Source organism: Mauremys mutica, chromosome 3 (genome assembly GCF_020497125.1).
Source record: "Mauremys mutica isolate MM-2020 ecotype Southern chromosome 3, ASM2049712v1, whole genome shotgun sequence".
Taxonomy (NCBI): domain Eukaryota; kingdom Metazoa; phylum Chordata; order Testudines; family Geoemydidae; genus Mauremys; species Mauremys mutica.
In genome coordinates this window covers 101,326,339-101,340,699 of record NC_059074.1, presented here as the reverse complement: position 1 = coordinate 101,340,699, position 14,361 = coordinate 101,326,339, and the positions used below count along the sequence as shown (strand labels likewise).

At 44.6% G+C, this 14,361-nt stretch overlaps 1 protein-coding gene across 1 annotated transcript; it reads left to right on the top strand.

Moving 5' to 3' along the window:
• The first annotated feature begins 1,261 nt into the window (after positions 1-1,261).
• On the top strand, positions 1,262-13,267 carry LOC123366716 (pantetheinase-like). Its single transcript, XM_045010370.1, has 7 exons — positions 1,262-1,514; positions 1,588-1,718; positions 5,178-5,370; positions 7,633-7,924; positions 9,940-10,313; positions 12,509-12,679; positions 13,001-13,267. The coding sequence occupies exons 1-7, from the start codon at positions 1,302-1,304 to the stop codon at positions 13,097-13,099; spliced, it is 1,473 nt and encodes a 490-aa protein (XP_044866305.1). The 5' UTR covers positions 1,262-1,301; the 3' UTR covers positions 13,100-13,267.
• The last annotated feature ends 1,094 nt before the right edge of the window (positions 13,268-14,361 follow it).

The window sequence follows — 14,361 nt, the reverse complement described above, 5'->3', positions numbered from 1 at the left end:
AAAATTAAACATGGCATGACACAGCAATGAGAGCCTGCTCTAAGCTTCAGCCAGTCACAGTCTGTTCTGTCTCCTGCAGTCCAGAACCCTTCCTTCCAATACTGGAGATGAGCAGGAACTGGCTATTTAATTTCATGGGAAAGTTCACATTGCTAAAAAAAATTCATTTTGAATTGGAACAAGAAGTTGGAAACGAACATTTTTGCACAGAACAGCTTTTTTTTTTTTTTCCTGGGAAGGGAGAAAACCAGCCAGGGAGCTGGCCACCCAGAGAACCCATTAAAGGGGGATCCTGGGAATTGAGCAGACTGCTAGAAGCCTGGCCAGTGCCAGCTGGCAAGAAACCAGGCAGGGCAAACTAGTCAGTCAGTTTGCCTGACTGATTTTGTTGCTAGTTTCAGTGGAATCAACACATTCCAGTGGGATTTTGTTGAAACAGCATTTTCCAAAGGAAAACTATTTGTCAGAAAATTTCTTGACCCGTTCTAGCCAAAGTAGAGGCTGAACTTTGGTCTCTGCAGTCATTCCCTGTAGGTTTAGCTGCCCTAGTGTAAACAAAACTAAAGAGGACAAACTGTCTTCATTTTGCTCACTGAGACTGGGACTACTCACGTGAGCAAGGTGAGCTGGATTTGGTTCAAGATGTATTTAAGTTCCCCAGCTATGTTTAAAAGAGCAGCATACATTATTGTTCCAATGCTGGCCTACTCTAGGTCAATTTGGGCTCCTGACAGCTCTGTGTTCTTGGATCAGTTCTGAGATGCATTCTGTGGCCTTCCTTGTCACTTTACAAAACGGTGTGTTAATGATTATTCTGAGAGCCGCTGGTACAAAAGATAAGACAATATACAATTCAAACTACTACCTGTGTGAATTGCACATGTTTATCTTGTATCAGCCTTAATGAGAATTGGACTGGACACAAAGTACAAACCTGGCACAAATTCTACTCTGCACAAGTCTATTGAAGTCAATGGAATTGCAAGTTATAGCAAAGCAAAATTTGGGCCACTATTTCTAGACAGATGTCATTTAGTGTGTTCCTTTGACACAGTTATTCTCATGTCAGTGATTCAGTGAATATCACTTCCCTGTTTAACTGTGTAGATGGTTTGTTGTTGTAATATGTTTTTTTTAGCTGTGGTAATCTTATTGCATAATGCTGTGTTTTCCCAGATAATTTCACAGAGAATTGTTGCCAAAGTAAACTCAGAAGAAAGCTGGACTTTGCCACCTGTCTACCTTTCTCCTTTCTCCTTCAGAAACTTGCTCTGTTTTCCATTTACCACTGAGCTTCAGCAATGATCATGTTCCAGCCTCACATATATGCTACGGTTTTTATACTCTCAATCCTTCAGGCCTTTGCCTTGGACAGCTACATTGCAGCAGTGTATGAGCACTCTGTTATATTGCCAAATGTCACTGAGAGACCTGTTTCATCTGAAGATGCTTTGACACTAATGAACAAAAATATGGATGTTTTGGAAGGGGCCATCAAAGCAGCAGCCCAACAGGTATTGACTCTTGATTTTCTTGGTTATTTGTTTTGTTCCTGGGGGCAAGTGCTTAATTTAGCTGTTGTTTCAGGGTGCACACATCATTGTGACTCCTGAAGATGGCATTTATGGCTGGGTCTTCAAAAGAGACGCCATTTTCCCCTATCTTGAAGACATCCCAGATCCACAAGTAAACTGGATTCCATGCACTGACCCTGAAAGGTATCCCTTATGCAGTGTCTTCCAAATTGCTTTCAAATACTGTGTTAATGGTCTGAAGAGAAGTGGATTAATGAGAAATGCAAAAGACCTGAGAGGTCTTTTGAAATTGCCTCCAAGATTATTGTACACAACAGTTAAATAACCTAATGTCTACAATGTCCTGACTAACTGAACAGGCAATTCAGCTAATGATAAGCACTTTATCAACCAGGCAGTCAGAGGCACCATCTTTCTGAGTTGCCGGAGGCGCTTGACCCCTGCTCCGCCCCAGGCCCCATCCCCACTCAACCCCTTCCCCTAGCCCCCCACTCTGCCTCTTCCTACCCTGCTCCACCACCACCCCACCAATTCTTCCCCTGTTCTGCCCCTCCCCTGAGTGCACCCTGCCCTTGTCCTCTCCCTCCCTCAGTGTCTCCTCCATGCTGCTGAACGGCTAATCACTGGCACTGGCAGGGAGGGGGAAGCAGCTGATTGGTGGGGCCCACCGGCTGGCAGGAGCTGCTGGGGGAGGAGCTGATCGTGGGAGGCTGCACCCACTATTTTTTTTCCGTGGGTGCTCCAGCCATGAAGCACCCACAGAGTCAGCGCCTATGCAGGTAGTTATCAAGATGAACTCCATAGTTGAGCAGCAATGCACAACTCTGGGTGAAAGGTTATGAGGTAACATCATTAGTATGTTTGGAGAAGATTCTGCTGCTAGAATTTGCCAATTCCCATTCTAATCTCCTTTCTGTATATTTTTCTGAACACAATTTATATGTGAGTTTATCAGAGATTACCATGTGATGGAGATGCGGCGTGGGGAGTAGCTGGATGGGAGATGTCTAAAGAACATCAATGTGCTGCAGGAAGTTGAGTTGATAGCTTTATTATTACTTATAGCACCTAGAGGCACCAATCAGATCAGGGCCCCCCAGTAAGAGCTTCTCCCTGCCCCAAACAGGTTTTTCACCCTAAGTTAAGACAAGGCACAAGTGCGTAACAGGCTGAGGGAATGGAGGAGGGAAGGATAACTGTGATGGGAACACAGAGCTGCATAGGCAAACTGCAGGTACAGTTTTCAGGGTTTGTTTGTTTATAAAGGTATTCTTGGCAATTTACTGTGGTAGAAGAGGGTCTTGAAGAGGGATTTCAAGGAAGACAGAGTAGTGGCGTTACAAACTAGTTCAGCCAAGGTACTAGGCATAAGAGGCAGCATGGCAAAATGCTCGTAGGAGAAGCAGATAACATGGGTTATCAGAGCTAGCATTGTTGGTGGAACAGAGAAGGCAAAGGTGTAACATAAGATACAAGTGCAAATATGGAGCTTTGCGGGTGGGGGGAAGCCATGAAGCGCTTTAGAGGTATGCGTAAAAGATGTGTACTTATCGTGCAGAAGGGGGCACTAGTAGAGGAGGGGAAGTAACAGGGTCAAAATAACAGTAACAATAACTTCTCCATGGAAAAGTAACACACATCAGCTTGCCGAAGTCTATGTTACTGAAGTCAGAGTTAAAAGTTTGCATTATATTCAATTGTGAGGAATGGGGTGTGTGGGGGGATGGGTTACTGAGCATATTGGAGGTGTATGAGACTCATGCATATGGGGTGGAGTTTCTTAGGCTATGTCAGCACAGAAGCTGATACCATGCTTCCCAGTGCAGGAAGACAGACATGTGTTAGCTCAGCTTGAGCTCATGATCTAAAAGTAGCAGAGTGGCCGCAGTGGCATGGACAGTGGCTCACACTAGCCACCCACGTATGTTGCCAGGGTTCGGGTATGATTGTACCCCTGGCAGCTGATTGACGGTCCCAGTAAATGTGCTGTATGTGTGGTGGGGGGTACAGTGTATTAAATACAACTTAACTGGAGCTTTCCTTGCTTTCAAGGTTTTGCATGGCTGGGTATTGGTCTTAACCATCTTTAACTGGTTTTTAACTAACTTTTTTGTTTGTAGGAGCAGACAGTATGCCTTTTGGTATGTAAGCCATGCCTCTAAATGGATTAGAATATTTGTGAAAGGATTAACGTTTGTATTAGTTTACCTAGGATCTCACTTAAATACAATTTGTAAAATACAGGCTCCTTGTAGAGCCAGATAGCCTTTGTGTATAATTTTACATGCATTTCTGTCCTCATTGCTTGAAAGACGAGACTTTTAAGATGAAGGTTATATGGGATTCTACCATCCCCTAGGCTCTGGAATGACACCAAGTAATAGATCACAGTGTTCCCAGATATTGACCTCTCAAGTCTGTTGTTAGCCTGCTGAAGGGGTAAGGGGCATGATATTTCAATCCTGCATGTGTCCCAAGATTCATGAGGAATTCTCAGAGCATTTGCACAGTTCTAGGGCATCTGTGCTGAGGATCAACCTCTCCATGCTGCTACTACTACAGCTCTCTCCTACTGGCGCTGTTGACACAGAATAGCACTTGAACTCTGCCCCATGAGCCATCATCTTGGCTATAGTTTTAATTGTTTTTTATAATGCATTATATTTATAGTGACAGGTAAAGGTTGCTGCTGATGTTTTGAAGATTATTGTAAAGTCTGGGGGAGCCATGAAGAATAAAGAAAGCAGGCCCTACTCCTCCATTCTTTCCCATTAAACAAAAAGCACGTCAAGGAGAGGGATTCAAAATGCATTTCTTAGTGTTAAATAATTATACTGTAATACAAAGTTGAGAGAAATTTTTTCAGCAAGTAGATTTAGTTGAAAAATGCATTTTTTGGTACTCTGAAACTATTTACAAACTCGATAAATAGTTACAGCTAAGAAAAACAACAATTGTTTTGATAAAGTCAAAATGTTTCATTCCTACTTTTCATTTCAAAATAAATTAAAATTTGGCCAATTTAAAGCACACACACATGCGTACACAATGAAAACACCCCAACAAGTCTGAATCGAAATATAAAACTAAAAGTTAATTTTGAGTCCACTCAAGATGAATCAAAAACATAAATATTTGAAAACCGGTTTTAGTTTTTTCAGTTTGATGACAAATTTAGGAAAAAATTGATTTTGTTTCAAATTGACCTGAAAAATCCATGCTACATTCAGCTCTACGGTAATAGCCCCCGTCCAGTTTCAGGCAATCATGGTAGGTGCTGTACAAATAGCTAGGGAGATGCACACCCTGTTCCATGCAGCTGACATTCTAAGGCCTCCATCCTGCTATAGGATCGCTGAGGACAGACCCTTCCACCCATGCAGAAGTCCACTGAGGTCAAGGAGCTGTCCATGAATTCTGATAGCAAGCCTGCACAGCTCCAATTGCAGGGTTAAAAAATAAGCAATATCTGTCAGAAGGCCTCCTAGTACTCAGCTGCTCTATAACAGCTGCTGCTCTAAATGCCAGTGTTCCATTGAAATAACTTTGAAGCCTATTTTCTCATTTTTTCAGCTTTGAATTTAGTTTGATCCTGGTCTATTTTTTGTTTTGTGTATCTTCCTTTTGCCAAAAATGAACTAGATTTGCTCCTGCGGCAGTGCAGGAAAGGCTCAGCTGCATGGCAAGAAACAACTCTATCTATGTGGTTGCCAATATTGGAGACAAGAAGCCATGTAATTCCAGTGATCCCAAGTGCCCCAGCAATGGACACTACCAATACAATACTAATGTTGTCTTTGACTCAGAAGGGAAATTAGTGGCACGCTATCATAAGGTAAGAAATAACATGACACTGTTCTTTTCTGTCAGTCTGGGAGAGAAATCTCTCAAGGTGTCAACATTTTTAAATATCAAGGGGTAGCCGTGTTAGTCTGTATCTACAAAAACAAAAGGAATCTGTTGGCACCTTAAAGACTAACAAATTTATTTGGGCATAAACTTTCATGGGTAAAAAAACCTCACTTCATTTTTAAACTGCATTGGGAGGATTAGTTGAAATGGGATGGGGGCAGGAAGGTGCTAGGCTGGAAGGTGTTAATGGCTGTCATCAACCAGTTCTTTGATCTACAAACAATTGCAAACTTGGTTAAAGCTGGAGTACTTGTGGCACCTTAGAAGACTAACAAATTTATTTGAGCATAAGCTGTAGCCAGTGATGAGCTGCCAAAATACTAACAACCGGTTCCCTCCTCCTCACCCCATGAGGGGGTCATGCCTCTCCCCGGGGACTCCTGCCTCATCCAACCCCCCCATGTTCCTTGACAGCCCCCCCCCGGGACCCGTGCCCTATCCACCCCCCTTCCCTGTCCCCTGACTGCCCCTTGCCACCCCATCCAACCCCTTCTCTCATTCCTGATGGCACCCTGGGACCCCTACCCCCATCCAACCACCCCTTCTCTCTGTCCCCTGACTGTCCCTAGAATCCCTACCCCACCGCCCCATCCAACCCCTGCTTCTTTCTGACTGCCCCCCCCGGGACCCTTGCCCCCGTTCAATCCCCCTGTTCTCTGCCCTCTGACCGCTCTGACACTAATCCACCCCCCCAACTCCCCTGCCCTCTATCCAACACACCCTCCCTGCTCCCTTACCGTGCTGCCTGGAGGTGGGGGCCCAGCTGGGCTGGGGCTGGGACCGGAGCCACCCGGCCGATGTCGGGGCCGGACCCAGGGGCCGGCCGAGGTTGGACCCGGGAGCCAGGCAGGAGCCGCGCCGGACCCGGGGGCAAGGCAGGAGCCGTGCCGCCCGGCCAAGTTCGCGCCGGACCCGGGGGCAAGGCAGGAGCCGTGCCGCCCGGCCAAGTTCACGGCAGGACCCGGGGGCCGGGCAGGAGCCGCGCCGCACTGCCCAGCGAGGTCGCAGCTGGACCCGGGGGCCAGGCAGGAGCCGTGCCGCCCCGCCCCAGGGTCCGGCCGCGACCTCGCTGGGCGGCGCGGCGCCTGGAGCCCTCCTCCCGCTGGCGCCCCAGCCCCGGTCCCAGCTCAAGCTCACCTGCAGGAAGCCTCTGCTTTCTTCTCAGCCCTCCCAGGCTTCCTGCGCGAACAGCTGATTCGCGGGAAGCTGGGAAGGGGGAGGAGAAGCCAGAGGAGCTTCAGAAGAGGAGGCAGAGGCGGAGTGAGGTGAGCTGGGGCCGGGGGAAGGGTAGGGAGCTGCTAGAACTTTTGTTAAATTTAAAAGCCCTTTTGGAACTAGTTGTCCCTCCAGGAACAACCGGTTCTAAACGGGCTTCTAAATTTAACAACCGGTTCTCGCGAACCGGCTGCAGCTCACCACTGGCTGTAGCCCACGAAAGCTTATGCTCGAATAAATTTGTTAGTCTCTAAGGTGCCACAAGTACTCCTGTTCTTTTTGTGGATACAGACTAACACGGCTGCTACTCTGAAACCTTGGTTAAAGCTGCCAGCTTTGCTAACCATATATCTCCCTTTATCCCCTTCTAGTTTTCCTGATTTTCACCAAAATCAATAGGGTTCTGACCACTGGTGCCTAGAACATCCCCTGAAATTTTGGAGTTGCTCTAGTGTGGTGTTCAAAAGTTATTGCATAACAAACAGAGAAATACCATTGAGTAGAATGTTAGATCAGGCTTCACTCAACCAGTTATTCGGGTGGACTTGGAAACTTAGGGTATGTTTACACTGCAATAAAAGATCTGCATCATGGCCACAGGGTTGGACCAAATCAGATGACTTGGACTCAGGCTGTGAGGCCAAAAATTGCAGACGTTCAGATCAGGCTCTGAGATCCGCCCCCTTGTGGGGTTTCAGGCCCAGGCTCCAGCCCAAGCCCAAATGTCTATGCTGCCATTTTTCTCCCACAGCCCAAACTCCGTGAGCTCGAGCCAGCTGACCCAGCCTCTGAGACTTGGTGCCATGGGTTTTTTATTGCAGTGTAGATGTACCTTTACATGTTCAATATGAAGGCTTTTAGAAATTTTTTTTCAATAATGCAGGTCACCTTTAGCAGTTTTATAAAACGTTTCAAGGCTATTGCATTAGGTGCCTTTTAACAGTTTTTTCCCTATCGTTTGTTTTGTCAGTATAATCTCTTTATGTCAGAAACTCAGTTTGATTCCCCCAAGGAGCCAGAGATTGTCACTTTCAACACATCTTTTGGAAAGTTCGGCATTTTCACTTGCTTTGACATACTTTTTCATGACCCAGCTGTGACTCTGGTGAGCAAATTACATGTGGATACTGTGCTGTTTCCCACTGCTTGGATGAATGTCCTACCACATTTGACTGCTATTGAATTTCACTCCGCCTGGGCTATGGGGATGGGTGTCAATTTCCTTGCGGCTGATACACACAACACCAGCCTGGCTATGACAGGTAATTTGCTGTTTGGGGTAAGGTAAATTATCTTTGTAATTCTGGATCTTTAGTCTCTATCTCTTCTCTGGGATTGTTTGATGCTGCACAATGTATTTCCTCTGAAGCCAAAAACCCCTGTGGTAGCCTCATTCCTAGCCTCAATATTCCTGATGCCAAATGAGGGCACAGCAAAACTCACTGTATTTTTGTTTTTTTTTCTTCTCCTCTTCCTAGCTTCTCAGGAACTTCCTTAGTTCTTTTTACTGACTTGCTATGTATGAACAAAATCTTGCAACTCCTCTGCTTGGCTTCCCTGAGCTGTTAAATCTAGCTTTTTGCTGATAAACAGTCCTCTTCTATCTCCTTCTATCTCCTTTCTCAATACATGTCACCTTCAAATGCTCTAGTTCAACTAGTTCATACAAAGTTTTCAACAGCTAAAGAACAAGACTCATTCTGGATTACTATAAAATACAGTCATAACACTGGGTAATAAATGAAAACCAGCATGTAAGATTCCATTTATACTAACCAAATGCAAGACTAGTTTGTAGCACCATTCAGCAGTGTTCAGACCCTTTGAACCAAGTTGTCAGGGCTGTCACAGGAGCACTGTTCTTCACCCACTTCTTTTAAAAGAATGTGACTTTGTGTTTCTGAGAACTAAGCAGATGGAATATGACCTTTTAGCCAAGGACAACATTTATATTTTGAAACCTATTAGATCTCATGCTTACACAATTTCAGGGTTGGGTCACTGATCATATTCACATTGTCTGAAATAGAAGAGATGTCTCCCAGTCTCGCCGTCATCTGTGATAGGAGGGCTTATCAATCTAGCAGATAAAGGTAACCAGATCCAAAGGGTGGAAGTTGAAGCTTGACAAATTTAGGCTAGAAATAAGGACAATTTTTTAACCGTGAGGGTGATTAACCATTGGAACAATTTACCAAGGATTCTGATGGATTCTCCATCACTGGAAATCTTTAAATCGAGATTGGATGATTTCAAAAAGGTATGCTCTTCTTTATCCCCAGCTGATGGATTTGAAGCAGGAATTAAAGAATGGAAGTCCTAAGGCCTATGCTTTGAAGGACCTCAGACTAGATGGTGATGATAATAATAGTGCCTTCTGGTCTTAAATTCTATGAATATGGGATGCTTGTCATAGGATTCATCCCTTGCATAGAAACTCTTACACAGTGCTGACTGGAGTGTCATGCTGAGAACATCTGATATTTTGTCCCTCATGATCCATTCTGATTGGTAGAGGTGAAGAGCTTCAGGAAAGTATATAGGTGTGGCATGGAATCCAATACTCTAATAAATGGTCCAGTTTCTCGCCCGGATTTGGCTTTATCTGGTCAGCCAGATTCCCCTAATGTGGAGTTCTCAACTGGGATAAAGCCAGCATAGCCAGCTCCTATGCCACCCCCCTCCCAGCCCTGAGATAGGGCTGTAGGGTGAGTGTGTTGGGCTCTGGCTGTTCTCGGCTGGTGGTTGGCCCTTTTGGGTTTGTTGTCAGCTAGCATAGGTCAGAGCAGCCCTCAAGCTGCTGTGTTCTGCAGGGGGGTCAAGCTGAGCAGAGAATCAGGGAGCCAGAATTGGGCTCCTGACAGCACTTCATGCTACTATGCCCATCCCCCTTCTGTTGTGTTGAGGAGATCTCAGCCACAGTGGCAAATCTGGCCCATTGTCTCAGTAAGAAAGCCATGCACCGTAGGATGACCAGATGTCCCAGTTTTATAGGGACAGTCCCAATATTTGGGGTTTTGTCTTGTATAGGCACCTATTAACCCCCACCCTGTCCCAGTTTTTCACACTTGCTATCTGGTCACCCTAATGCACCCCGTCCTTTCTCTAGGAATTGTAAGAAAAGACTTGAGTTCTTAAAGGTTTAATTTGGGAGGTTAATTTTTGGTAATGTTCTAAACACCATCATAGAATAAAACAGCATTGGGAAAAATGAAAAGGACAATATCATTCAAATGTCTGATTCTTTTGGACTGAAAATTCTGCCTGTCACTCACAGGGAGTGGTATCTATGCACCTGATGGACCCAGGGCATTTCATTACAATATGGAAACAGAGGACGGTCACCTCCTGGTTGCGGAACTGAGTTCACTACCTCGTCTTTCTCCCACCTACCCTTCTGCTGTTAACTGGAGCGCGTATGCCACAAGTGTCAAACGATTCTCACCAGATGACCATAATTTCAGTGGAGTCATTTTCTTTGATGAGTTCACCTTCACTGAACTCACTAAGCCTGAAGGAAATCATACAGTTTGCCAGAAAGACCTTTGCTGTCATTTGAGCTACAGGATGGCAGAGAAGCAAGAAGATGAAGTTTATGTGCTGGGTGCTTTTGATGGCCTTCATGTTGTTGAAGGAGAATACTATTTGCAGGTAAAGCTTATTTTTGGGGACATGTGGAATACTTCATATATATGTTTATGAGACTTCTTTGCATGGGAGATGCTTTTGGATCCTGGGAGAAAAAAGGGACAATGGTGTTTTCTCATGTTCCCCTGCATGGCCCTTTGGTTGCTAGTGATGAGTTGATCCTGTAATTTCTAATGAGTCTGCTTGCCCTTCATGCCAAAAGTAGCAAGTCTTGGAATGGCCCTGGGTACAAACTCAGAGTTCATGTGAAAAGAGGGACTTGATCTTATATGGTAATAAATTATTCCACAATATAATGGATCTTTATATTCTCCACCCCTTTCCCTCTCTTCCTCCCCCACTCCCATTCACTTCACCATTTGCATTGTCCACTATGCTGTTTTAGAGACAGACTTCAGGATGGTAAGTAGCAGAAAGATGTCTTTAAGATGCTGCTAGAGACTTTGAAAATTGGAATGCAACAATCTTTTTCTGTCTCTTTCATCAGAGTTGATCTTTATCTGATGATTATTTTTAAAATATCAGTTAATTGCATTCAATTGTACAAGACGTTTTACTCAGCTGAATTCACAAAGATTGATTTTTTTCTTATTTGCCATGTCATGTCAATGAAGCATATATAAAGTATCAAAGTTTTATTGGAAATGGCCAAGGTTTTGCTCTGTTAACCAGACATTTGGGAAAGACTGTGATTTACCATTAAATGCCATCTTGCTGGAAATATTAATTGGTTTAGTCACATTACATAATATGGACTGTCCTTTGGTTTTCTGAGCAAATCTATTGCATTGGCTCATTACTGACAGGTTCGTTTTAGATTTACTTTAGTCTACCTATCACCAACCACTTTCCTTACCAGTTGTCACAGATTATATTCCCATTATGTGTCTTGATGTTTTAGCCAACCTATATCTCCTTTGATACATTTTAAAAAAGTCACTTTGATGGAATCAAAGTTCTTGTTCGGTCCCCATGATAAAATTATTTTAGTTCTTGCTGAATGTCCAGTGCTGTGGACCAAGTCTTTTTTCTCCATAAAACAAGCTACAGCAGTTTATGCTGCCTCACGTTCCCCTCTGATACACATGAACCCCAACCTGGAGGGATTGTCTCTGGGAATAAAAGGCTAAGTCAGTCTCTGTACCCATTCCAACCTTGGCATCTCTGCTGAGATGGCCAGCACAAGGGTGTCAGTTGTGGTGCTGGCTTTATTATGTAGACACCTATCCACCAAGGATTGGATGGAGACATCCAAATTAACTTCTGATATACCACCAGCCAGGCCACTAAGTGATTTTGTTGCTAATAATGTATATAAGATTGCCTGAGCTCTCCATCAAATAACTTGTCTTAGTTTTATTGGTAAAAAGTCAACTTTTTGATGGAGGAGTGGGAAGAACAAGTGGAAACTCTTGAGGTGGCTCTTAGGGAGAGCATAAAAAAGGGTCCAGGCCAAAGGTGCTGACTTTTAGTTTTCCCTGCGGGTGCTCCACCCTCACTCTTCCCCGAGGTCCAGTCCCCACTCTTCCCCTTCCTCCAAGGCCCTGTCCTCACTCTGCCTCTTCCTGCCCCTGCTTTGCCCCCCTCTCCCAAGGCCCTGCCCTTGCTCTGCCCCCTCCCCTTAGGTCCCGCCCTTACTCTGCCTGTTCCCATCTCTGCTCAGCCCCCTCCCTGGACCTTTTCCTGCCCACTGCTCTCCACCCTGCCCCAAGCCCATCTTCCAGCCATCAAACAGTTGTGGCTGGTGGATACTGAGCACCCACTATTTTTTTCCGTGGGTGCGCCAGCCCCAGAGCACCCATGGAGTCAGTGCCTAAGGTCTAGAAAACTGGAACAGTCTAGGGTGGAATAGGACAAAGGAATGGGGACAAAGTGTCAAGCAGGAGCAGAGGTTTCCAGTGGGTGGGTGGATCTGGAAAGGCTACTAGGCCAAACCCAGCTGGTAGAGAGAAACCACTGCCTTTGTATGCACTACGTGAGGGAGCAGAGAGCAGTGTGGAGAGACATGCTGGGGAGAGGAGCTGGAGAGCAGGAAACTTTTTGATCCAAAAAGTTGTTCCTGATGCACTAACTTAGTGCATCATTGGCATAAGAATTGAGCTGAGTTGGTACCATCTGGTCTTGAGGAAAATAAAGTCAAATTTTACTGTTAGTAAAATGGTTCTCCTAAATGCGTGTTCCTTTTCTCTTTCCCATAGATATGCACACTACTGAAGTGTAAAAGCACAGACTTGCAAACCTGCGGGCAGCCAGTGGCTACTGCTCACACCAGGTTTGAAGCATTCTCTCTCAGCGGTACATTTGGCACTAGTTACGTCTTCCCAGAAGTCTTGTTCAGTGGGGTTCAGCTGGCGCCTGGCGAATTTCAGGTAGGAGAATGTCTTTGAGCTGCTTCAAACTAGCTTCTCAGAGGCTCATAGGGGAAAGTAACAAAATATTGCAACAAAGTCAAAACAAAGCTACGACAAAGTTTTTAATTGTGTGTGGGGGAAACATGTATTGGGTGCTCTTTCGGTTTAGCCATTGGCCTCAGAAAGCAATTTGGCTTTGTATGTTATGATTCCAAGACTTTACTTAAACTGTTTCCTCAAACTATTGAACATTTACCTTATAAATGCATGTCACTTGTGTGCCATGTAATATTACTGCTTTGTTAATGGTATAATTTTATTATCCTCTTCTTCAACTAGGTTTTAAGTGATGGACGTTTGATCAGTCAGAGTGGTACATCTAAACCAGTTTTAACAGTGACGCTTTTTGGGAGGTGGTATGAAAAGGACCCACCATAACCACACTAGATATTGTTATTTCAGAATAACAATGTCCCATAATGCATCATCGACCTAAACAATAACCAGTGTGTTGTTTCCTGTTATAATTGTGCTTTGTTTAGTAAATATACAGCAGCCTATTTCATTACTATCGCATATTGTGAAATAAATCAACTGTGACTACTATTTTATGACTACTTATCTTTTATCACTGTTGAATAGCGGTTGCCTTTGTCTCACTGACTTCTGGAATTTGTTTTTTCTAGCATGCAAAAAACTGAGCGTTATGTTAACTGCATATCAAAATACTTACATATTTTATAATTGTAGATAACTATGGGATTAATAAATAAAATAACTACAGGCCTGATCCTGCATAATAAATGCCAGATAGAAAGGCACACAAATGCAAGGAATAGAACCTCCCAGCATGCTGCTCAAGGATATGTGGCCTGTTCACTTCCTGTGTTTCCTATTGTGAGTCCAACACTCGCCATGCTTACCACAGCCCCTTCCTTTCGCAGTTTCTCCATGACCTTCTGTGTGCCATACCCTCATACCCTCTGGACTGTTGCACTATATTTAAGACCCTTTGTTTTCAGTTTTAACTAGTTTTTATGGGAAAATCCCTGGGTCTAAAAAAAAAAAGCCTTTGTTTGTTTGTTTGTTTGTTTTACCAATTTTAAAGAAAATTTTGGAAGTGCCAGAACTCCATGGACTCAGCTACCTGCTCCAGAAGAAGAGATGGGTGGGAGTCAGCTTGGCGACTCTGACTCATCCCCTGGGAATATAAGGGCAGAAGGTTTTAAAAGCTGTAAGTCTGGGTGTTAGAAGCCCCTTCTCCAGACAACAAGGAAGACAGCACTCACCCTCCTTTCCCTTGAGGTGGCAAATATCAGGTTTAGTTAGCCCCTGCTGTGGGCATTGTACTAGTCACTCCTTTTTAGTGGGGCTGTGAAGAAATTTTTCCCTCACCACCATATTGGCTTAGGTGAAGTGGGAGTTTCAGGGAGGACCTATTATAGTGAGGAGGAATGGGAGCTAAGCCATATGTTGCAACTCATTTTGTAAGTGTGGGGTGGATGTCCAATGCAGCTACTCCATAGGGAAGGTCTCCAGTGACTGGAAAAATCATTGAATCATAGAATCTCAGGGTTGGAAGGGACCTCAGGAGGTCATCTAGTCCAACCCCCCTGCTCAAAGCAGGACCAAACCCAACTAAGTCATCCCAGCCAGGGCTTTGTCAAGCCTGACCTTAAAAACCTCTAAGGAAGGAGATT